The sequence below is a fragment of the Metopolophium dirhodum genome, chromosome 1 (assembly GCF_019925205.1).
Source record: "Metopolophium dirhodum isolate CAU chromosome 1, ASM1992520v1, whole genome shotgun sequence".
NCBI lineage: Eukaryota > Metazoa > Arthropoda > Insecta > Hemiptera > Aphididae > Metopolophium > Metopolophium dirhodum.
In genome coordinates, this window is record NC_083560.1 from 89,966,081 (window position 1) to 89,993,449 (window position 27,369).

At 25.9% G+C, this 27,369-nt stretch overlaps 2 protein-coding genes across 4 annotated transcripts; both read left to right on the forward strand.

Moving 5' to 3' along the window:
- Window positions 1-121: 121 nt before the first annotated feature.
- Window positions 122-21,812, forward strand: LOC132936428 (adenosylhomocysteinase-like 1). Of its 3 annotated transcripts, XM_061003153.1 has the most exons (13): window positions 122-1,090; window positions 1,162-1,243; window positions 2,421-2,552; window positions 7,253-7,353; window positions 7,423-7,494; window positions 7,598-7,628; window positions 10,487-10,654; window positions 12,183-12,333; window positions 12,425-12,577; window positions 13,299-13,464; window positions 19,507-19,674; window positions 19,744-19,822; window positions 19,884-21,812. In XM_061003153.1, the coding sequence occupies exons 1-13, from the start codon at window positions 1,037-1,039 to the stop codon at window positions 20,009-20,011; spliced, it is 1,485 nt and encodes a 494-aa protein (XP_060859136.1). In that variant the 5' UTR covers window positions 122-1,036; the 3' UTR covers window positions 20,012-21,812. The 3 variants fall into 3 exon arrangements, with proteins under 3 accessions (XP_060859136.1, XP_060859137.1, XP_060859138.1); XM_061003154.1 differs by lacking the exon at window positions 7,253-7,353; XM_061003155.1 differs by lacking the exons at window positions 19,507-19,674; window positions 19,744-19,822; window positions 19,884-21,812 and adding an exon at window positions 14,885-17,764.
- Window positions 21,813-23,568: 1,756 nt separating this feature from the next.
- LOC132934640 (uncharacterized) lies at window positions 23,569-27,150 on the forward strand. Its single transcript, XM_061000967.1, has 3 exons — window positions 23,569-23,880; window positions 24,959-25,168; window positions 26,535-27,150. The coding sequence occupies exons 2-3, from the start codon at window positions 25,037-25,039 to the stop codon at window positions 26,994-26,996; spliced, it is 594 nt and encodes a 197-aa protein (XP_060856950.1). The 5' UTR covers window positions 23,569-23,880; window positions 24,959-25,036; the 3' UTR covers window positions 26,997-27,150.
- Window positions 27,151-27,369: the final 219 nt, after the last annotated feature.

A 27,369-nucleotide genomic window follows, 5' to 3' on the forward strand; every position in this document is an offset into this window, starting at 1 on the left:
GTACTATAGTCACTAGTCAGATAGTCTGGTAGTTAGCACTTTGAACAGTTAGTACCATTCCTAATAAAATTAAACTCATTCACTATTCGATAGTGCTAACTGTTCAATAAATTTGTTTTTCGTAGAACCTTAAACCACTACTCGATAACGTTGGTTAAGGTGTATAGTGATAAGTCGTCATCATGATTTTTATCACTCAGCCACGTCTCGTTCAGTGGTGACCAAACGCATATTCGGGAACTTAATGGTTTCTGTATTCGTCGACACATTTTACACGTCATTAATACTTTATCGACGTATCGTATCAATGTATCATTCATATCTATTCTGGCCTTACCTTAAAAGAGTTGCAGTCCCGTGCGTGTCTACTTTAATCTTTATTATTTTATTACACCTCGAATCTCGACTGCCAATTGCGAATAAGGATCCCTTCAGTCCGTCGCAACGTCCATGTGTGTGTGTATTTTATGCGGGTATGAATCAAATGTATAATCACTATTAATCAGTAACATCTTTCGTTTTGCAGTTGGGGGGGTTGTCAGTGGTTGAATAGAGTAATATAGTAATATTATCATTATGGTAATTTCCACACAATACACATAACACGTTACTACTTCCTATTTTGCAAAATATTTTTTCCCTGTGATTCGGTTAATTTTGGCATACTGTTTGGATATCCAGGGGGGGATACTCATCGATGGTTTAATAATAATATTATTGTTTTATTATCGTGTTGTCACGTATAGTCGAACGAAAACAAAAAAACACAAACAATAGAGCAATTATTATCTTGAATATCTTCCGCCCAATCAATTAACGCAACACACAATTCTAAACAATTTGAATAATTATTCGTCAATTGGCTATGCTCATTCAGTTTTAATTTTCATTATTATAATAACGTTTTGTATAAAATAAATATCCCAATTTCACCTATTTCAATGACAGCAGTCTGCTGGTGATTTGTGTTTTACTAGTAAAAATAGTAAAACTAGTTAAATTTGAGGTTAAACTATACCTAGTCAAAATCGTGAAAATGTCTTTGAACGGCAAAGAAACTTCATTCACATCATCAGACGCCAGTAATGAGGTAAGAATTAACTTTATTTTTACCCATTCTATAGTTTTAGGTACAGCATTTAAAATTTATTTTATTTCTAGAAAATCACTGCTGCAAAAATGCCCTATAAGAGCTACAGACCTAGGTCTGTGTCTACATGTTCAACAGATTCATGTAGTTCTGGTAAATATTTTTTTCCATCTATTGATGTATTAATTTTATGACAATTTTTTTCTTACTGTGCTTTTATAAACTACTAAAATCGTAACTTTTATTAGTTTGCAATTCTTTAAAATATTTAATACAATTAATATTAATATAAAACATATTATTTTATGTATAATTTACATCCATTGGAAATTTGCGTTAGTAGTTAAGTAGGTAGTTATAAACATAAAATATGACCTAGATAAGTACTTAATGATAAATTATAAAAAAAAAAATATTGAGTGTGTTGTAAATATGTAAAATATATGTGATTATACCTATTAGGAGGTACCTACCTATTTTAAAATTATCCATAAAAAATTTGTTGTCTTCATAAAAATTGTGTAAAAGTACTTAATATAAGAATTATTTTTATTTTACTTACAATAATTTAAGCAATAAAACAATTTAAGTTTGAGAAGATATCAGCACATTTTATTTTTGACCCAAGCACAACATAGCAAATTTAAATGCAGCAGAACTTATCTTAAGGTAACTTGAATATTTGAATGAATTGATAAATTATCAAACTCAAGTTAGAAACATTATATGAGTTTGTACGATGACTTTTTTAGAATATTTAAATTTTTTCGCAAAATATGAATATGTAGAATATTACAATTTAAATATATTAAAATTACAATGTACAAACACTGATTATGTTCTTAAGTTCAATAATTAGTCAATTCAATTTAATATTAAAGCTAACAACACAAGATTAGTTTTTCTAAACCCAAATTGCTTATGGTATGTTATGTTTATGCATCAAGTAAAGAAAATAAATGATGCACTGACATTCTCTTAAAACGAAATAACATAATTCCTACATTTTTAATTTCTTATATTTTCTGTCCTGTTTGAATAATGTCTATATTGTCAGTGCTATTTCTAACATATGTGCACAGCCATACAATAACTTATTTTTTATTTACAATACAATTACCTACTATTTTGTGTTTAAAATAACTAATTATTGATATTTTACTGTTTCAGTACTTATTTATTTTAATGAAGCATACCTATTAAATTATTTTATATTACTTTATTATTATTAAAATATACTTTTTACAATATTCTTAACCTAATTATTTATTATTTATTATTTGCATATGACACCTAATTATTTAATTAAATACTTTATATATTTTTACAGCAAGTTTATCTGAAGATGATACTCCAGTTAGGTCTAAAATACAACAAAATAGTTCTGGATTTAGTGATTTTTGCATTAAAGATATCAGGCTCAAAGACTTTGGAAGGCGTGAAATTGAATTTGCTGAACAAGGTAATGAACAATATAGTTGTGCATATTATATAAGCTAGATAATAATTAAAAATATTTTTAACTGTCATTTATTTATACATGAAAATCTTTGGTATTCATCACATATGTGGCATAATAGTGGACAATTTAGTTTAATATCTGCCCTACATTATTAAATGATACTTTTGTATATTGTGTGGGAAAGAACCGTGAATGGTACAGTAAGAAACAACTTTTTCACCACATAAAAAGGAGAACGGTTGGCTGTACAATTTTGTTTTTATTTTTTCTATGTTGGACCATCAAAAAAAGATTTTTAAGTTTGAAAAACACAAATAATAATGGATTTTGAAACAATAAGAACTTTTTTCTTATAAGTGATATCAAAAAAATAAAAACGATATTGCTCAGCCAAATTTCTCCTCTTTATGTGGTGAAAATTTAGTTTTTAGTTATGACTTATGAATTATGACTGTAGCTTTCTTGGATGTATATTTGTAAGACAGAGACAACACATGGATTTGGATGCGATATCCTCTTAATCCCCTTGATATCATATATAATGCGACCATCCAAATAATTTTTGTTTAATGTTATTGCTTATCATAATGTATTTTTGAGTGGTTGGCCACCCACTCAAAATATGTATACCATGACGCCTAGGCATCATAAAACTTTGTTTATCATAGCACTATTTCAATCATTAAAACCAAATAACTTAAAAATCCAAGAAAAAATAAATGTTAGGTGACACACATTACAATGGTACGCAACTCACCGGTTTACAACCATGGGTGTATTGACATATTGTGTTGTCACCTTTGTAACATAATGTTAGCTCATGAGTTTTATTTTATTACACAATTTGAGATATTTTAAAAATTATAAATAAGCACAAATTATACTATTTATTTAGTAATAAATTATGTGTCTTCAATGTTGTGGTGATACAAAAATGTTTATAAAACAAAAAAAGATTAAAGCCCGGTTGCACAAGAATAAACTGGTTCAATAAGTTGAGTTATTGAATCGATAAAAATTAAAGTATGATGCACAAAGCCATAATGCCTTCTTGAATCAATAAGTTATTGACCGTTAATAACTAATGATTTATTAACTTATAGGCCCAATTTCGGGTAAATTTGAGAAATTTTATTTGTTCGATAAAATTAAATTAATGAATATCAAATATATCTTCTGTTATCAATATAATAATATAAATAATGGTTTGTGCAAAGATTTTTAATATTTATCTATCAATAATATAACCGATAAAACAAATGGAGCCAATAAATTATCGGATAAATAAAATAAATATTGGACGATTTTAGTGTAACCAGGTCTATCAATAATATTTCATAGTAAGTTTATTATTACTACTTACGTGGAGTATTACTAGGTAAATCAAGTTAGGTACCAATAAATTGTGTTGTACACTGGATGAATACAAAATCAAATCATCTCATAAAAAAACTTTATACTTTGTGTCAGTTAAAATTATTAGAAGAACCACCAACTAAAAAAACATTTTTAAAAAGCCAAGTTTTAAATATGTTTTATATTTTTTCATTATTTAATACTTCCTGTGTTTTCATTAACATAATTGATAAATAAAATATAATAATACATTTTATCATATAATATTTGATTAATCAATTATGGTCTTGAAAATATAAAATACAGGTTGGTTAATCATTAAAAAATAGTTAAAATAAAATAAATATTTAAAACAATTTACCATCATTGTAACATATTTTGTAATCTTTATCTATAGAAATCCCTCTGCATAATTTGAAGCCTAGATGTATAAATTAGTGAAACATATCAAATTAATGAAACATAACAAATTAATTTATTATATCATTTACTAAAGAGATCTTAATCTAGACTGGAGATTTTTCAGAATTTAAATTGTTTAATTAGTTATAGTTTATAATATAGGATTTAAAAATACATTGTTAATACTAATAGTTTTGTTTATAAATAAAATATTTTAAAAGACCTCGGTGATACACTAATTTTTCAAATTCAAAGTAATTTTTATATGTTATGTTAACCTAATTAGTACAGTTTGATTTCAAAATGAGAAATACAAAGAGCAGTTTTGGTGTAATGTTTTTTGTGAAAGGTAAACAATAAATGGCAAGGGAACATCCAATTAATATTAACTATTTAAATCAATTATTTTACATTCTAAATACTTTTTGTTGAAGAAAATATCTTTTTATTTAATTTGAGAGGTGATACTCCATGTTTCTCAAAAGACACTTTAATATACTCTAAATATTTAAAAAAGTTAACTACTGATTAACATTAATTAGTTTCTAAAAAATCATTAGTATTAACAATGAGAGTAGTATATAAAGCAGTCTTATACGTTATGCATACTATATTTAAGACAACAAAAACGTTATTATTTAAACTAGCAGAGCTAAACGTGATCCGCTAAGGTTAAAATTTGTTATGTTGTATGTGTATAAGACAGAGACAACATATGCAGGTCCCATGTCCTCTTAATTACTATTTTCCTTATTAACTATTCAATTATATAAGGAACAACAGGTTTTTTTTTTAAATTTAATTGTAATTTACATTTTATAGAAGCTCAGGATAATGTCCATCCGCATCTGCTAAATTTGGTCTGTTTTGTATAGTAAAACAGTATTTTTATTACATTTGATATTACTTATGTACAATTTCAATGCTAGCAAATACCATAGTTATTTATTAGAAAATATTGATAATGATGTATTGATACAATATTTAATCAAAGATATAATATAATGAATGGTAAAAATGACATTCACTTAATTTTCTAGTAACTATGTGGTGGTCCTAATTATTTTTAATTATTTTATTTTTTCTATAACTCGACATTAGTTATTGTGTTTTCACTAAATGTAGTGTACAATTTTTATTTTTTAATAACATAATCAACATTGAACTTTTAATAGTCATTCCATTTACCCCAATAAAGATTTTAATATTTCATGTGTTGTTTCCGTCTTATGAGTGCGTAACATAGCAAATTGTACGCTTAGCAGTACATGTGTAGCTTAGTGGGTTTAAAAATTAGTGTGAATGTACCTCTTATAAAATTTTATGGTAAGATTATTATCTTGGCAACCTCATGGGCTTTTTATTATATTTTAATTTTAATAAAAAGCCAATGAGATTGCTTAGATGATTATCTTATCTTTAAACCTTATAAGAGGTTAATTCTCTCTAATTTTTAAACTAACAGAGCTACATGTGATCCGCTGAGAGTAAAATTTGCTATGTTACGCACTTGTAAGTTGGAGACAACACATGCGGGTATCACGTCCTCTTAAGGAATATCTCTTAAACAACAAAACAAATTAATATTTAAAAATAAAATATATTAATGGATTGAAAATACTCTTACTCATGTAATATCTAATAAAATATTATTGAGTAAACACCTTTATTTTATATGATTTTTAATGTTTTCAGGATTTTAATGTAGGAAATTTTCTTGATATTTTCACGTGTTTTGTATGAATATGTGCATAATACCATGCAATCAAAGCTAGTAATGAAATAATAAATATGTTTTAGTTTGTTATGAAATACCATCCTACTTTTTCTATTTTGTATAAGGTAAAATTTGAAAAAATGAAATAGTCAATCTCTATTTACCAAATTTAATATGTTTTCCGATTTCTTATCTCATTACTAGTTTAATTAATGCCAATGTATCATGAACATTCGAGCCTAATGCTCATGATTAGTTAGGTGAACAAGTATATTGGTCTTGAATCCCTTGAAGTAACATTAAACATATAATCATAGTTCTAAATCCCAATGATAATATAATATTATATTCACTAATAGCCTTTGCAGTAGAGTTGTTATTAAGACCAATACAAAACAAAAATAATATATATACGGTAAAACCTCCTTATAACGGAATCACTTGGTACCAACTGCTTTTTCCGTTATAGGGGTCTAAAATTTACGAGATATAGGTTTTATAGGACTGTTGTTATTTTCGGTTGTAAGGAGATTTCCATCTTATAGGGTTCCATTCCGTTATAAGGAGGTTAGGTTTTACTGTATATTGTATTTTTAATATTTAACCTGTCTTAGTATATCATACAAATTTAATAGTTTTTATTAAAAATCTTATTTTGCATAGTAATAACATTTTTTTTTTACTTTACTTAATTTTTTATCATACATTATTTTTAAAACCTTTTTTGACAATTAAAATATACTGTACCTATAGTAGTATTACATAGGTTGGCCAGACATCCCATTTTATACGGGAAAGTTTCGTATTTTAAAAGTCTGTCCTGGTGTCTGGACAAATGCTTTCACGACGCTTAAATGTTTTATTTTTTAAAAAATTTGAAAATTGTACATACTTATATAAAATATGCAAAAATTTACAACAGCAGTATTATCGACAAAGATACATCTTTTTCTACCAGCGGTTAATTATAGATATCTAGTACCTATATTTATATCATTATGGAAATACTTCCATAGTCCTTCCAGTCTTATTCCAAAAGTCTTTTTTTTTTATCAATAAACAATGATATTTTGATATTTTATTTTAGTAAACATAAAAATAATACTTAATCCCATGATTTAAGTATTTTATATCTGGCCACCCTATTATATCTAGTTTGTCTATATAACTTACTATATTAGTCACATACTGATCTTATATTTAACTTATTAAAATCTTCGTTTAGAAATGCCTGGTTTAATGTCACTAAGGAAACAGGTGATGGAAGATAAGCCATTACGGGGAGCCAAAATTATTGGATGTACACCTATCACTGCACCAACTGCTGTTAGTCAATACAATTTTTATTTGTCCAATAATTCTTAATTATTGTATATTATTTATATTATTTTATAGGTATTAATTGAAACATTGGGTTCTCTAGGCGCTGAATTGAGATGGAGTGCTTGCAATATTTATTCAACTCAGGTACTTATAAAAATGTTGTTTTAATTATTAGGGTTTATTCATTACATAAATATTATAAGTGATTAAAATTTATGATTATTTTAAAGAGTTATTTATTTTTTAGAATGAAGTTGGTGCTGCTTTAGCGGAAGCAGGTAATAATGGGCATCACAAGTTATATTACTGATATGAGAAAAATAAGGCACATGAAATACTATGCTGAAGTGTGAACCCTATACAATCTTGTGTCTGTTTGGTAAATGTATGGGTTTTTGGATGAAGTGGTCTAACATATTTTTCAAAAATCAATATATTACCTAAGGATTTGATACTTGTGTGATTCAAAACCATTTATAAGACTTTTCCAATCACCAATGTAATTTTCTCAAGATAACTTCTTTCCTAAAACTGTCTCCTAAATTGATCCGAATTCATGAATCTCCCACAGTCCATGTTCTACAATATTCTTACTCTTTATGACCTATTTACTAGACAAACTTTTGGAATCAGTTTTGTCAAGGGTGAATATTAAAATAATTTGGATTTGTATTCACTTGGACTGTCATTTGACGTATGTAAAATGGAAACTTCCTTTGCTGAACGAAGTATTAACTACAAATTATATATTGAAAAATTTATCATTCAATCAATTTAATATGTTTGTACTATGTGTTAATACTCTTTACCAAATGGGAAGGAATCGTGCCAACTACTAAAAACACTAGTCAATATTCAACGGCCAACACCATTACTCATTTGAATTAATGGTTTGGTAGAGAGGAGGGTATAATAAGATACATTTTTATCACCCAATAAAATTTGATAAAAAATTATAATTTTGTTAAGACATCAGTTTAGTCAAATTATTTAATACATCTAATACTTTTCTTCAGCATTACTTCCCCTATTAATATATATTTTTTTTATTATAAATACAAGGCCTCGACTGTATTGGTCATTGGCTGTAATATTAATATTAATATTAACTATATTCAAGTTAATGCTGATTTTCTATTTTCTATTATGAAAATTATCTATTGTTATTACAACCAACATTTAAATTAATATGGCTATGCTTGAACTGACTATTAAAGATACTTCATTCTACATACTGTGCAGTGTAACTCATTATCTACTCTAAGAAAGTCAATGGATTATAAGAAAGTTATTCTGAATATAGGAAGAAAATAATCAAAAATACTTACAATTTCAGATGCATCAGAATTACTCTTACATGTATAAACCAAAGCCAAAAATGCTTAAGATATTGTAATCTTATTTGTGTATATAATGTGCCTCTAAAGTCTAAATGGATAGAACCCTAGTAAGAACAACCTATAAATATTAAAACTTAACTAACTGTTATTGTTTTTCAATTTTACGGTTTTTGATTTGAATGATGTGGTAACTAGTAATAATTGTAATCTATAATCTATATGCAGTTTTTTAATAATTATAATTTTTTTATTATTTGAATCAAGTTATATTTATATATTTTTAAAGAGTATGTTACTACGCCACTGACTATGGGTATTGGTGGTTCCCTCTCATTTAGAACTGAGTATATACACATATATTTGTTGTAAATTGCAATACTTTGTACAAAGGTTTACCGCCATTATTTTGTAACGTTATTTATTTGTTAGAAATTAAAAAGAGATTGTTTTTATTATTAATTATATTTTGTTGATTACATTCTTATGGATTTATTTTTTAATTGCTACATAGATATTACTTCTATATAAACTTAAAAAAATTATTTTTCGTAATAATTTTAAATAATTAATTAACTTGATGTTATTTTCTTTTTTATTTATTTATTTAATTGGTATGGCCCTTTTTACTTATACATAATGTGTATTAAAAGTAAATTTTAAAGGCAATTAAGTACATGCATAATCGAATTCATTATTAATATGTATTTTTCAATTATCCTTAACTCTATATGTTAACTCTTTATGTTATTGAAGTGTTTTATTTTTTACAATTTTTACTATCACTAATTATTTTTTTTTTAAATTTAAAATAGCTTTTTTGTGTACTTGATATCCTATGTACAAAGCTGCAGGAAAACATTTCATAATCCTTGTATCGTAAATTAATAGTTATTTTTTTCTGATATTGTTTTGGTGGTAGAGTTGTTAACCTCACCCAGTATTTTTCACTGATACATATATATTTATGTTACTGGGTATAGATGATATCATCTATGTTCAGTCAATGTTTAAAATGACAATGACTCTTCAATTGTTTGATAGTCTGAGACTGATGTGTATGACTATGAATGGTATCAATGTAAATTTTTTAACAGGAAGATGCAATTATGATTATTTTACATAACTAAAATAATTATTTTATAACAGCTTTATTGTTCCTTGAAATTGCATTGTCTAGTTAATGCATAATATGCACAAACAATTGGTTTTACAGTGGCATCTGGTAAAACTTCGCAATCCAGAAATGATATTAAAGACAGCTGCTTTCCTGAAATTTCTTTTCAATTCGATTGCAACAGTTTCAAGATGATAAATGTTATCTGCGTATTTTTTTAATTAATTAAAAAATTGCATTTGTATTGATGTTGTAAAATGCACGTTTACTTTGATACTTGTTACTTTTACATTGTACAGATAGTTCTGTACAAACTATAATATACTGCATTTGGAACTAAATATAGGATAATGACAAACTGGGTTAATAATATCTGTTTGGTAACAACAATAATCATTATAAAATATATAAGGTACAATTATACGATAAATGTAGACCTATATCATTGTCTAATATATTACAGATATAATCATAACACTACAAAACATCCGACATTGTCTAACGTTACCATGCATTCTTGATAGTAGAATTATGAAAGAACGACAATTTAACAAACAAAACAATATAATTCTAAAAATCTAGACAAAATTACTATTTTTTTTGTATGGATAGTATAGTTAATATCAATAAAAATATCTCGAAACTGGTTTTTTTTTTTATTAATGCAGTTACTAAATTTTAGGATTTCCAATATTTGCATGGCGAGGTGAATCTGTTGATGATTTTTGGTGGTGTATTGAAAAATGTTTTGAAGGCAAGAATTGGAAGCCTAACATGATTTTAGATGATGGAGGAGATGCAACTAATTTTTGTCAAGCAAAATATCCTAGTATTTTTAAAAATTTAATTGGTAAATATCTACATGCAGATCATAGTTTATAATTATTTATTTAGACAATTTTAGAAGTTGTGAGTTTGTTTGTTTGTTCTAGTTGTCAGATTATTATTTGTTATCACATTTAGTTAATTTAGTTACCATTAATCACCAAACTATCTCAGTATCACAACAGGCTATATAGAAGCAAAAAAAACCTTACTCCTTACTCCTATTTGTAGCAGATTTTGGACCAAAATTAGTGTAGGTCGCATATAATCAAATAGAAAAAGTACACTTGTCTAAGATAAAAGCCATTACTTTTGTTATTTTAATTTCTAAGTAAAATAGTATTGTAATTTATTGATTATATTAATTATCATACCTAACATTAAAATTAAAATACTAAAAAATACATTCAAACAGTCATTGACTGTTCCTAATTTAAATTGAAAAAAAAAAATATTTACTCTAGTAGTTTTAGTTTAAAATTCAGTGGAAATTTATAAAATGATTACATATTGCCTGTTAGTAAAAATAATTAATGTGTCTGTAACCGTTATCTTAAATAGATTAGTTGATAAGTTTGATATTATTTATATTGAAAAAAGGTACAAGATAACTAGGAGTGCCCATTTGTTTTGTTAGCCGAGCAAATTACAAGCAAGTACATTTGGGAGCCACAATTTACTGTTGCATATGGAAAGAAATATTAAGTAGTGCTTAACTTACAATAGTGATGATAGATTGTTATTAAAAATAAATACACTGAAAAAAATAATGATAAATTACTAAAATATTATCTTCTGGCTTTTAAATTAAGTTACTAACAGTGGCGTCATTTCAGTTAAAGGGGGGGGGGGGGGGGGGAGATTTTTGACCAGCCCAAATGGGAACTTAAAAAACCCCAACGTTTTGCTTGCAACCACATATTAATATTATATTCCTTTTTCATCATACACATATACATACCAACTTTCTTGCACGTCTCCGCATGCGTCTAAATATAAATATTATTTTACAACTATTAATTAGTAGTCAACAATTTATCATTATGACAATAATTTCTTAGTACGTAATATATAATATTTTCAAAAAATATTATGAAAATAGGCATGTTTTTGCGCTAATAAAATATAAAATAATGGTTAAACAGGTACCGGCCCATCGTCTGCTTTTAATATCAGACTGGTTATGCCACTGGTTACGAAATCAAATATTTTTAGCTAATTTCGAGTTAAAATGTATCTAAAATAATATACTTTTCAAAAGCAATGAACTAGGAAATGTATTTATAATGTTATTATCCACGAAAACGGTGTATTTTTTGGATAACTTAAGACAGTTATTCATAACAATCCTTTCTTTTGATTATTATAATTGAGTTGCATTAAAACTAGGTAGCAAAACTCTTTCCTATATCTTAAGGTGTACCATTATATTTAAATAACTAAAATTTTAAATTCACGCTTTTACAAAACTAACTTGTAAAAATAGTAGTAAAATATATATTATTAAAGAGCAATACAATAAACCATTTTAAATTATATTAAATGTTTATTAGGAATAGTTGAAGAGAGCACAACTGGCATTCATCGATTATACAAATTGTTGAAAGCGGAAAAACTTTTAATGCCAGCTATTAATATCAATAACTGTGTGACAAAAACTAAATTTGATAACCGTTATAGTTGTAGGGAATCTGTGATTGTAAGGTATGAACGTAAATGGTTTTTGTTAATTATTAATTAATTAATTAATGTATCTTAAAATATTATTATAAGTTAATATTTTATATTACATTAGCTTAAAAAAATGTACTGATTTGATGTTTGGTGCAAAACAAATTGTATTATGTGGTTATGGAGAAGTGGGAAAAGGATGTTGTCAATCTTTAAAGGGACTTGGTTGTATAGTTTATGTCACAGAAATTGATCCAATATGTGCTTTGCAAGCATGGTATGTATTCGTATTTATTTTTGTATAATGATTATTACTGTATAAATGCATACTAATAACTGAGTAATCGGTATAAAATAAAAACAAAATTTAAATGCCATTGAATGACTAGTCAAATTCATTCAATGTAGTTTTAATTTATAAAGATTTAATATGGCACTATTTACTATTAAAGAGTAATCATTCATCATATTAATATTTTTTTTATAATTTTGTTTATATTTTATTTTTATCTTTTAAAAATCCATAATTATTAGTGGATTTAAACATATAAAACAATAAATTAAATGTTCAAAATTTGGTTTTATAACAACTCGTATATTTTACACAAAGTTGAAGTATTATGCATCAGCTAATGTTCAGCAATGCATAGGTATATCAATATTTTTGTAAAGAATAAAGTAAATAATATTTATGTTATTTTGTTGTGTTAAACAACTTCTTTCAAATGTCTCAAATTAACAAATTAATTTAATTATTTTAATGATTTCCTAATTTTTGTTTTATAAAAACAATTTCTATTATTATTAAATTTGATTAAATATAAGATAAATATTTTATGTTTTATAAACATATTAAGAGAGAAATAACCAAATAGTTATTCTTTTAGCTATAGAGAAGAATGAATTATGTATAGAGATTTTACAGAATTTACAGTATACATATATTTATAATCTATTATTTTAATGAGTTTTCGGTTTTCTGTTTTGTATTGTTTCAGTATGGATGGATTTAAAGTTGTTAAGCTTAGCGAAGTAATTCGGCAAGTGGATATTGTAATCACAGCTACTGGTAATAAAAATGTAGTTATTCGAGAACACATGGATAAAATGAAGTCTGGTTGTATTGTGTGTTGTATGAGTTATTGCCATAATGAAATTGATGTGGTAAGTAATACTTTGATACCAAAAATTATCTCTATAACAGTGTGTGTTGAATGCACGGACTAAGATATACAGGACTGGTAATGATCCTTTATCATATGATCAAGATCTGTTACGGAAAGTTAACGAGCGATCGTGGCGACAAAATTGAGTAACTAAAATTTAGTCACTGTATATAGTAATAGAGCAGGTGAAAAAGATAGATACTAGGAGATGGCGCTACAATCGCTCGTTGACTTTCCGTAACAGATGTGGATCTTTTCATTATACAGTGCACTATTGTTCATTTCTAGTCCTGTTAATCATAGTTCATGGTTGAATGTAAATTGTCCCTTATTCTTAGCATTACAAATTATTGTACATTGTTATATCACAAATATATATTTCAGCATTAGTCTGTACTAATAAAATATAGTAACAATAGAGGGTTTGTCAAACTCTTAACTGTAAAGTATTCCTTATAGATATTTTTTTATACCTTTATAATAATTCTATTTAAAAATCCTTGTTTTTAGTCCTTCAAACTGTTTTATAAACTATGTGACTTACAAATTAACCTACAAAAATCAGAGTTAAAATTACATTATTAACTTAAATAAATAACTCATAAATTCCCATTTCAGTGAAAAATTCAGTGAAAAATTAATTTTTTCTCATTATTTATGGCAGCACTACTTATTAATTATATAGTCCATGAGGGTTAGAATTATTCTAGTCTTCATGATATAGTCTATAAATAAGCAGTGCTGCCATAAATAATGAAAAATAAGCATATCCCGACATAAGGCTACTCTGGAGAATTAATTTCAAAGTTCCATAATGTCGGACAATTTTGAGACTATGTTTTCGATTCCCTTCTGTTTATTCTGTGGTAAAGATATCACCCACGGTTAATAGCGTGAAGACCAACATTAAGGAGACCAAAGACTAAACTCTTACGCTAGTGTTGCTACTTTAACCCGTGTACTGCGTAGTATAGGAATTTTTCATGTTTATGCGCTCTTTGGAAAATATATGTATTATTTTGAACCACGACCTTTTTAGATTTTATAGCTTGTACGATTACGCATTTATTCATGTGTATATTTTTATATTTCATAGATATTTTTTTTCATTATTGTGTAAATAATTAAATTATACAATCCGTTAACACTATACCTAGTTAATTTATACCTATATAATATCTGTGTTCACAGTCTGAGCCCGATACTATTCGATACACCATACACATTGATGTCTGTTACTGTTGATCTTTGTTTATTAAATATCGTTTTTTTAATATATTTTATTGTAGGAGTACCTCCAGTGGAAGGTTTCAAATCAAGTGAATAATTGTTTCCTGTTAATTAAATATTTGTAGTCACAAATTGTTATTGTAAACATTTAAAGATTTCATTTTAAAAAAAAAAATTATATTTTATAGAAACAAATATAAAACGGTGTATTGGCTTGATCATGGACATCAGAGAAAGAACACTGCTGTACTGTGAAAATAAAACAATTTAAGTAGTCAGAAGTTAACGAATCCACCTAATGCACTTCAGACAGATGTCATGTCGTTTTTATATCTACTGTGCAGGAAAAGTATTGGTTTTTTTTGTTTTTTTTTATCTCAATGGCAAAACATATGAATAATGACTATAGAAAATAATTTTAAGACCAGATTTTCTTCTATTAAATTAATGTATTTTCGATAATATATGACTTAACATAGGAAGAAATAAATATATTTTTTAAATTCTTTCCATTTGTTATATTTAATAACAAAATATCAACGAATGTAGCATTTAGTGGTATTTAGTTCACAAGTATAATAATATTGGTAGTAAATACTATTAAAGATAATAATATACTGGTTAGAGGTTATCGACTACTGATTAAGTAAAATATCAAACAACTAAAAATATATAATTTTTAGCTTGCATAGTTACAAATACTATATTCAACAAAACAGGAAACTTAATGGTAATGGCTAGTGACACAGCGATTAAGTCGTTGCCTTTACAAAATACTACTTAAATATAGCATTTTGTATACGGCGATGAATAGGTAACCACTAGTAAAATTAAGCGCCACAGACAACCGTGTCTCCGAAAAATTATATAAGGTTCCTGTATTGTCGTATATAATATTTGATAGACATTAAACTTACCCTATAGGTACTACTAGATGGGGCATCCGGACAGGGCTTTGTTGGGTGGTGTAGTCTCGTGATAGAGAGTTTGAAGTTATATTATAATACAGATAATTGTAATTAAAATTATTTTAATATCGAAAAATGTTGTACGCATGTGCTGTGTCACATCAAGAGCAGTGCTCTGTCTAGTAATACATATTAATATATGGTAACGCTCCAAACCTATGATTATTGATATATATGTATAAATTCAGAGTGATTGACAATCGACCAACAATAATGATATAAAGTAATAATTTAATGTAATTTTTAATTTATAATTTCATTTCAAAAATCTAACTATAGTGAATATTGACAATATTAATAATATTGATACAACTAAATTGAAAAGACTTTATTAGGATTTGGTGTGAAATCCGTTAGGTTAGGTTAGGTTAGGCTGTCCAGAAATGTACGTTCATGGTTTAAATATACAAGGTTATTCCATATATTGTTATCAAACAAAATTAAATGGAAGCGTAAGGATCCATGGCTTAAGTATAGGTCATCCCCTTACGCTACCATTTTAATTCCTTAACGTGATAAAATGATATAGTGGGGTATTATTGCAATAACATGGTATATTTGGTTTATTTATTTGAACGCGCGACACACAGAGCTATGTGCCTAGATGTTTCATAAACGTACCTACTTAAAAATGTAATGTTTTTGAAAATATAAAAAGAAATTATGCTTGCCAACAACAGTTAACACGTTTAGAGTATCTTCGAAATATTGCTCACAATTTAGCATATATTATATTATGTAACTATATAATCTAGAAGCTAAAACCATATTTTTTTTTTACGAATATATTTTATAATTATTATAAATATTGTTTTAACAATATTATTAACGTTGTCAATATTCTCTTTGGGTAGATATTTAAAATAAGAATATAAATTATTTTAAATTAGTACTTTATATATTAATGTCAGATAATTATTCTGTTAACATTTTGACCACAAATTAAAATATATTGGATGACCAACGATACATGATTAAGACTTTAAGAGATCCTAAACTGATTTCCTAGTGTAAAGGTGTACTAGAGCTCCAGGGGAAATAAATATATACTAAATGTCTAAATACTATTAGATTGACTATTTTAAAATATATATAATATTTTAATATCATGTAATGATTTTTTTAAAGCATTTAAGCATTTAGAAATTTATTTAACTTGTGGTATTTACAGATTTGGCGGTAAATTATTTTGTAAAAGTTGCCACTAATATGATAACAAGCGTTAGATGTTCTTTGCAACAGCTGATCTGGCAAGTAAAATTGGGTTCCATAAAAATAGTTATTTATGTAGGTGGTTGGGTATGCAGTATATTTCAATTCGTAATTTTGGCTATTGGTCGATTGAGATCCAGAATAAAAAAATCAAAGTGGATTGATAAGAGGTGTAAACACTTTCACCCACTCGCCTGTGGTAAAAAGTGATCAAAAATATTACTGCAGTTAAATACTCCGCTAGGTTTGCTGCCTATCCAATAGAAGATATTAAGAAATGTTAGTATTTGTGTGGATCTAAATGGTAATTTTATTTAAATTATTCAAGTTTTCAACATTCTTTTGTAAAAATAACTTTTAAGATGATATTCGTATCAGGAGTATAGGACTATAAATTATGATATATATTTATAAATAATACATATAAAATTTAATAACATAAAAAGTAATATTAATTAAAATATTATAATTATTTTTGATATTCATTATTTATAAATAATTTAAGATTTTATTACATTGTTCAAAAGAACATAAAACTCGCATCATTTTTATTTAAACCCCTATTTGCTCTTGAAATTGTTTTATTCCAAACATCAATATTATTCTACAATTTTAGCCATGTTTAAGTATTTAATATTAAACTAAAAACATACCTCAGTTGGATAAAAAATAGATGTATGATGGATACTTTTTACCTTCATTCAATAAAGATTATCAGTCATTTATCTAACCTGTACCACACCTAACAACAAAGTATATATTTTAGGCATTTTATAATATTTTTATATAACATGTATTTTTTTAAAACAATAAAAATAATAAAAATTTAATTTTAGTCCAGTGTCACAATATTTCATTAATAACTTTCTCGTTCATACAAATTAATTAATGCACATATTGTAGCTATTTGTGTATTTCATTGTTTGCTTTACTTTACCAGTCTTATATGGTATTTCAATATTTTTTAAGTTAGTACCTATTTGAAAAGTATTTTTAATACTGTCATGGTTGCATTTATATTTGAAAATTAAATACTTTTATATATACTTTTCAAAATTCAAAATAATTATACTACAAAGTACAAAGTTCCAATGATACTTAAGTATGGCATTTCAATTTTAAATTCATGATTACTCATTTCACGATTAATTTTCATACCAATCGTTATAACACTCAAGCAACATACATTGAGTTTATATTATTAGGTATATTATATAAATTAGGAAACTATTTAATATATATCTCTATATATATATATATATATATATATATATATATAGATATCTTATTCTATAAGTAGTATATTTTTGGAAATAGATTAGATTCGTTAGATGAAAGTCTGGTCTTAAATAATTATCCATATAAGTTTAACCATTTAGATTAAAATAATAAAAAACAACAAATGTCTTATTCTGTACATAATAAATAATTCTGCAAATGTGTTTAATTTGGACCATATTTTTTCGCTCCGGCTTGCTGTGTTCTTCGTCTGATGTTCATGGGTGTGATAGAATAAATTTCATTGGATATTTGATAAGTTTTATATCATATAAATAGTTTCTATAATGATAAAATATAAGCAGTCATTACAATATGTTAAGGTATAAATGTATAATTTGAAGTAAAAAATATAATACGGTAGTAAATTTATTGTGAATACAAAGATAAGACAAAATATTTCAATCTGCATCTTGAATATAATTTGAGTTTTTTCACTAGACTTAATCCTATATCTATTTTAAAAAAATTATCCGTGTTTCCCCCCTTTTAGATTCTGGACGGAGCTATTAATGTATTTGTTTTACAATGATGTGTTTCTTCTAATTTTTTTTTTTATTTGTGTGTTTTCGTCTTTTAGGACAATAAACATGCTTAGATTTTCTTCAACAGTGTCTTTTCTGATAGGAAAGTGAATCTAATTGATACTTTGGGGGGTCCAAAGTAAAAAATTCCCAATAGTTTTCAAAAGCGCCATGAATAAAAAGACAAAAATTTAAAAAGAATAGGCAACTTTTACGCAAAATCTATTTTCGAAAAAATTGATTTTGGTTTTTGAAGTAACTAAAACAAATGACCATAAATACATTACAAACGACCGTAGCATTTTCTTATACATAACACAAATTTCAAAATATTTTTACTTGTTTTGAGTTGTTTACGGACATATTCAGTTTTCAATTTTATTAGTTTTTTTTTCTATATATATCAATACAGTTGTATTCGTTTGGTCAAAAAGCTTGAAAATTTAATACAAGGTTCCAAATTTATTGTTACAATGACAGTTGAAAAATATTAAAAATACAGTCAACATTTTTTCTTATAAGCATTTAAAGTTAGAATGGCGTAAAAATCATGATGATGTGCAAATGTTCATTAACTATGAAATAAAATATTTACAATGAATATTTTTATTTCTTATGTATTAATATTATATTTATGATCAGATATATTTGTATTTTTAATATTATAATATTCTTAACAAATGGTGTTGTGAAATTATTTAATTATATGTACTATATAATAAAATGTTTACAAATATAATAATATTATCTACTTATTGTTTTAGTTTCTGAATTCTGAGTTTAAATTATTACTTTTAACTAATTAATATCTTTTTATTTCCAACAAAGGCTGCATTACGTACACCAGAGCTAAAATGGGAAAAGGTACGTTCACAAGTAGATCACATCCGCTGGCCTGATGGAAAAACCATGATTTTACTTGCTGGTGGTCATCATGTAAATTATACGTGTTCTAGCATTCCTTCATTTGTCACTTCTATAACCGGTACAACCCAGGTAAATTTTGAATTTTAATTGTTTTTATTTCATGTACAGTATTTTATTTTTAATGGTTTTTTTTTTAAGATACTTGCGTTAATGGAACTATTTAATGCTCCAATTGGTCGTTACAAGAGTGATGTATATTTATTACCAAAAAAAATGGGTGTGTTATCTATTAAGTATTATTTCATTTATGAAATTATAAAATTATAATTTTGTTTTAGATGAGTATGTTGCAAGTCTTCACCTGGCTACATTTGACGCTCATCTTACAGAACTTACTGAGGAACAAGCCAAGTATATGGGATTACCAAAAAATGGTCCGTTTAAACCAAATCACTATAGATATTGATCTATACTTTAACAATGCTGGTTTAGAATAAATACTATTTACTATTCTCCTTTATGGAGAATAAATTATTATTATTTTTATTAACAAGGTGTCTTGATACTATTGTGGAAGTGTTAAGAGCTCTACAATTACATTTTCCGAATAGCCGGAAAGAAATATTACATTATACACAAGTTGTGTTTATATTTTATACATTAAGTATAAATATATCAGTAATAGTATCTATATTTTTATTACACCATAACAAATAGAGATAATAGAAAGTAAAAAAAAATTAAACATGATTATTTCATTAGATTCATCTAGACATAGGTGTTTGTCGTATGTGAATCACATTTTAAAGTGTCAATAGGAAAAATTTCTTTCATTATTGATCTAATTTATGGAACAATCATTCATGTGATTACACTTTAGTAGGAACATATCCTGTACAACTATGTGTGCATTCTGTAATAGATTTAATACGTTTGATGTCATATGCAGTTAAATTTTTACTTCTATGCATTAATTTGATCCATTTGATCCTTGTGATAAAAGAACCAATTTTTCAACTATTATTTCCTTTCCAATTATGTTTGATAACTTACAATATGAAAAATTCAAACTTACAAACTTAATAGCAATTGTATCAAATATTTAAAAAAAATTTTAAAATTAGGTATTTTGATGTCTTAGGTGGAAATCTGGCTAGCTTAAGAATGTTTAAACTAATTAAAAATAAGTACCAGAATATTTTGAATTTAGTATCATAATGTAACTTGAATCAATGTAGACGTGCCTGTTAAATATTAATAATTTTAATATAAAATTTAATATAAGTTCAGTAAGTTTATTTTAAAGCTTGAGCCACTGTAGATTAAATATTTCTGATAAATGTAGGTATTAAACTTAAGGAATCCCCACAAAAAATTAAGGACTAATTAATAATAAATAGTAACAGAATAATAAATTGAAACGAAAGTCTGAAAAAAAAAGTTCAAAAAAAAAAAAACAAAAAGATGAAATAATATATTCACTCATAATATCAATTTACTCTTTAAAAAAAAAAATTTAATTGTATTTATTAACAGTATTATTTTAAAGTGTGTGGGTAATCTGCATTTACATAATAATTTACTTATATTGTTGAAAAGGATGTTATACAATTAACACTTTCAATATATAAATTATAAATTGAAAAATAAATTCTTTTTTTTATATGAGACTATATAAATTAATCATCCCTGGTGTGATATTTAACATATATGTTTTAAACTTTATAATTATTGATCTAAATTACCCATTTTAATTATATGTATTTTGTATTTATTTTATTATAGGGTTTTTTAATCGTTTAAAAAGCTATAAGTTCATTAAATTTAATCAGATTTTTTTGGCAAAAATAACTGTTAAATTATTATTTTGTTTTGAGTATCTACATTCAATTCAAGTCGAGAAACATACTTGGTGGCAACCTGATTTCATGTCACCCCACCGAGTCAACCATCTATACGCCCCCCGTATTGTTGTGAATATACTTCCTACGCACAAGTTGGTTGCATAGGATGTTTCTTAACTTCAATTGAGTATAGACACGTTTTAGTGAGATTTATGTTTGTTTTGGTATTAAATATATTTTTTTAAGTCATATTTGAAAACATTTTAAGTTAAGTACATATTTTATCAAAATATATGTGGTTGAATAGGTTTTGTTTCTACACTAATAATTGATTAAAATTTTACTTAACATGTTTTAAAATAATTGTTTTCATTGTAAAATTAAATACATTTTTTTTGAATAAAAAAAATATTTGAAAATTAACATTTATTTTTTATTTCAAACTCTTTTCCTGTAATGGTCAACTTTTTAAGACTTACAATATGCATTTGTATGTTTGATTTGTTTAGATTAAATTTGTTATAACTATTACTGATTAATTGCATTAATTAATCAAGTACTTAAATTAAACATGAACAGATTACTAAATTATATTGCCTTTACTAAAACCATATTAGGTTCGTGGTTATAATGATTCCTAAATAATACAATATTGTTAAGCAATCGGGGAAAGTTGTCTTAATTGTAAATGTATCTACCTAAAAGTAATCTAGTATTTTATAATATATTACCTAATTTCTCTTCTGCCTACATATGACCCTTGAGAAACACCTCTCTCAGCTCGGGTTTATATGCACTAAAAAATCATGAAATTTGCGTTTATACTTGATGCACTTATTAAGTAGGTATATGTATGCAGTATACATTTATATGTGGTAAAATATGTTTCTAAAAAACTATATTTTATAATAAAGTATGAATTTGATTTTAAATTAGTATAAAATTCATGCCGAAGTGCCTTCACTGGTTGGTTCTTCTCTCAAGCCATCACATTTACATACGATAAATATCACTCATACTTATTATGTTATTATATTGTATAGCGTGTAGGGATGCGCAGAATCGGCGTGTTACCTCGCTTAACAGAGTATACTATTATTGTGAATATATTGTATACCTACTCAATGATACTAACTATTAGTTACCTAATACATATCTATAACTATACTTTTCTTTCTTAAAAATGTGTTTCTTATTTCTAACTATTTCCTTGTAAATAAGATATTTAAATCTTCAGGTAACTACATTTGCACTTTCTTTACACTTTGTCATCCCCAGTCTAATTTTTTTTCAAATTCGAGCACTGCCACTTAATTCTTTTAATTGATAAATTATTTATAGGCAACTTTTGTACTTTACTTATGTGTGCATTATGTTAATGTGCCTTCACATTATCTTTTCGTCCAAAAATATTTGGACGCTATTCAAAATCGTCTAGATTTATCATGTGACTCTGGAAGATTTTTAGGTATTATTATTTAGTTACTATGGAATATGGTTAGTGGTATTTTAATTTTATTTGGATCTCTTTCTTATTAACAATAAATAGGTACACATATAAAATAATCATTGTTGGAAAATTGTACAACTTATGAAAATTAAAAATAGTAAGTAATAAGAATAGCCATATAGCTACCTAATAGCAAAAACAAATTTATGGAAATAATATTATAATTATATTTAACAGTGACATATTGACATATTACAAATTATAAAATTAATTAATCATACAACATTAAGAGGCTTATTTTGGCATAGGCATGATAATTTTATATGGAAAGGGGTTGGGGGCTATAGCTTATTATGTTCTGGTAGATGACATTATATTCTAAGCTAAAAAAATGTACAGGATGGGGATTAGACAGGAGAACTTCTAGGTGGGCTATAACCCGCTGTGACCCCTTTCCCATTCTACGCCATTTTAGACGGTTCTAGACAGGAAAAAAGTCAACAAACAGATAGGTAGGTATAAATGCATACAACAGTAAAGTCAATAAGTCATTAAACTATCCAAAATACAACGTAATGTCGTAATATGTACATGAAAATAACTAGAGTTTGTAAAACGTAGGTAGTAAGGAACAATAGGTAATAAAAGAAATTTTCGAAACGTGATAAATGATAATCCGGTTCAGATAACCAAAAACTGGATAGCCATCGCAGTATCACGATTCACGGTAATTATTGATAAAAAAAATATTGTAACTTGTTAGGTTACTAATAATTACCATAATACTATGTTAACGATCTATATCCGACGTAAAATTGCCGATTAATAACAAAATATCAGAAATGCATATTTTATTGCTATCGAATATCAACGTCCGCAATTAACAACAATTATTCCGTACCGTTCCCGAACATTGTGCTGTCAACGATCAAGACCGCGTCCGTTTCGTTATAAACTCACTATCTATTATATTTTTGTTAAAAGACGAGTTGAAACTCGTTGACGGCCATTCGAACGCTCGTCTGCAGTCTGCACACACGGGTAAGCTTAGAGATTAAATACGACTATCAACTATAGACGACAAGGTTAAATTGCATTTGAATATTAAATATTATGATGGTCGAAATAGATGGCTCACAACGTTCAAACCTCACTAATTTTATTTGTTTCTGCTCGACGCTTTTTGTCGAATGTAGCTCGAATTCCATCTGCTAGTGCCCACTTTTGATCCAATAGTTTATTTTAACCATTACCTGCTTTAAATCGGAGGAATAAATTAATGTTTATTTTGAATGTTTTGATTTAGTTATTTATGTGGTGTTTGACACTCAAGTTTTATTTTTTTTGCATACAATTTATTATTCTACCCAATAACAGGCCCATTACTTGACTACCTATTTACTAAATAGCTTTTATATTTTAGTGACAGATTGGGAAACTGTAAAAGGGCACATGGTTTATTTAAGTTCAAAATTTTTTTATTATTTACATGTCATGAAATTTAATCAATAGCCACTTCGCGAGCCCCTGTCTTACATTTTGTTAGTTAATTTATTTAATTTTTTCTAATATTTATATAAATCCACAACATTATTTGTTCAAATGTTCTTTTACTGATTGTACAATCAATAGATTAAAAAATTAAATAATTATAAAAATAAAAACCTTTAATAATATCATTTTTTACGGTGAATAGATTTATTTTAAAGTAGAATTGTTTACTATTAAAAGCCTAAGTTTATGATGTATGGTTTTTAAAAAGGTATTTTTCACTATCTGGATACAGTTAATATAGGTTTGTGCAGCTCCGAGCCGGCTCCCCATATCATTACACCAGATTTTATTATAGGTTGTGATAAAGCAGAATAATAAAATATTTATTATATTATTATGCCCATATTAAAAAAAAGTGTATAATTCACATAATTTCAAATTTAATCCCTAATTATGTATCTAATAGGTTTTATTTACTGTTTTAAAATACCTATACGGCTATACCTGAGCTTTAATTGTCAGCAAGCCTTGTTGTATTATTCTAGTTGTTTTATCGCTATAAATTGAAAATATTAAGATACTTATATAAAAGAGTCATGTTTTTAATATTATTTATCTATTGTAGATGAAGAGAGTTGATAAAGATATTTAATATACAACTATCGCACAAAAACAATCAATATCTACATAATATGTTGATGTGATGGAAAATGAAACAATAGTTATGAGTAGTAGAAGACGAATGGTGCTGAAACCACTTTCTGCTCCAGGAGCAACTTTACAATGTAGTAAAGAACAGAATTCCTCCAATGATACAAATGAACATGACGTTATGGTAAGTTTATTGTATAATTATTTAATTTAAACTTAATTTATTAAGACTAGTTATTGAAAGGTTGCTATGACCTATAATATCAAAATTAATTAAAAAGAAAAGTTAACATTTTTGATTAGGTAATTTTATATTATTTTTTCTTTGTTATTAACTTAACTATACTAATATTAATCTTAGTTTTTTTATTATTTTATTATTATAAGTTATTACAAATAAGTGCATTTTTATGATTTTTTAATGTTTTTGGCTTTGCTTTTATTTATTTTTTTTTGGAAACCCCTTTTTTACCGGCATGTTGTCCTGGCCAGACATTCATTTGGTCCCTGCCATTAGAGCCTGCGAGAAATACATATTATATTATTAATTAAACGTTCCTTCTCTTATAGAATTATTTTACTATGAAAAGACGGAAAGTGGAAATCTCTTACAGCATACACTGATTAAAAATATTAAACTTTTTACAGCAAAATTAAGTTTAACACAATAATTTTAAAAACAACTCATTCAACCAAAATTAGGTCCCAAGTCAGTAATTTATCAATTAAAATTTAAGTTTGTTAAAGTTAGGTTAGGTTAGGTTAGTATAGTTTAATAAACTAGGAAGCAAAAAAATAAATATTATTTATTATTGCCTGGTGATTTTATAAACCATAATTAAATAATTTTTTTAATTTTCTTACCAGTTACCAACATAGGTAAATAAATTGATGAACATCGTAAAGAGTCAATTGTATCTAGTTCTTAAAGCAATTATTTCATTATCTAAGTTAAAATATGATTAATTTTAAAAAGAATCATAATACAAATATTCAGTAGAATAAAATACTAGATAAAGTAATCGTTCTAATAGAAATTTATAATACGTTTCGGTTATAATTTATAAATAAAATATACTGATTAGAATCATACTATTGAATAATATTATTTTATGTTGTTTATTTTAAATTAAATTAAGTTATTATTTGTATGCCAAAAGTTAACATTTATTATTACATCATACTAATTTCAACATATTATTTAAATATAAGCAACCAATTGTTTCCTTTAAAATGTATTCTATTTTAATCAGTTAATTATATTATATAATATAAATTTATTAATTACATTTTGACCCACATTTTTAAGAAGATACAGCACATTTTATCAAGAATTTATACTTTTTTAAATAACTATTTAGGAACAGAAAAAAAATCTACTGTTAAGTTATTTAAAACTGTTTCAAGAAATCTCCCTTGTACCTATAATTTGTCCCAGATTGTCCACAAATGTTTATTGCATTTTAATTAATATTGTTTTAAAATTTGAGTATACTTAATTATGATGTTTTAAGTTGTTTAACATAATATCACTTATTTGTTATTTATAGATTCAACCACCTGCTGCACTCGTTTCTCCAAAAAATGACAGAAAAAAAATTTTGTTTCAAGACACTATTGTTCCTGAAATAGTACCTACAGTACAGCGTAATAAGGTCTTATTATCATGCACAATTAACAGAGATTTATCAGATTCTGATGATTCTGATTCTGACAATTCTACAATAAACGATGAGCCTTCCAATAAATCACCAAAGAGCAATACAAAACTATATTATACTATCGTTATGTTTTTATGTTGGGCTGCTATTCAGTACTGGATGATTGCTGTAGTTGGTTTTGGAGCAGTATTTTTTGCTATCTCTGCTCTTATTGCTATGTATTATAACACTTCAAACTCAGAAAAAAAACACAATGTTTTAAGTGCATACTCTGTGTTTAACCCTCAATGTACCCCTATTCAGGGATCTGTAGATCCAAAACAATTGGAACGTGAGCTGCTATTTGGTTAATTATGTTGTAAATCAATAAATATAAAATTATACTTCTTTCAATTATTTATGGTGTGTAACTTGTTACTATAAAACATATGTTTATTCAAATATTTATTTTAACATAGTTGTTTGTTTATACAATAAAATAAATAATAAACATTTTTAAAAGTTATCCTAGTATAGTATTTTATAGTATTTTACTATTTTTCAATATCACCTTAAATTCAAAACTATTTTACATTTGTATTTCAAGTATATGTTGGTGATGATTTGTGTATGAATATTTGTAAGATGAATAACTTATTATTACGATAAAAAAAATTACAAATGATAACTATTATTAATTCATATATATTTGTATATGTGTTAGTATGGTATGTTAAATGTATAT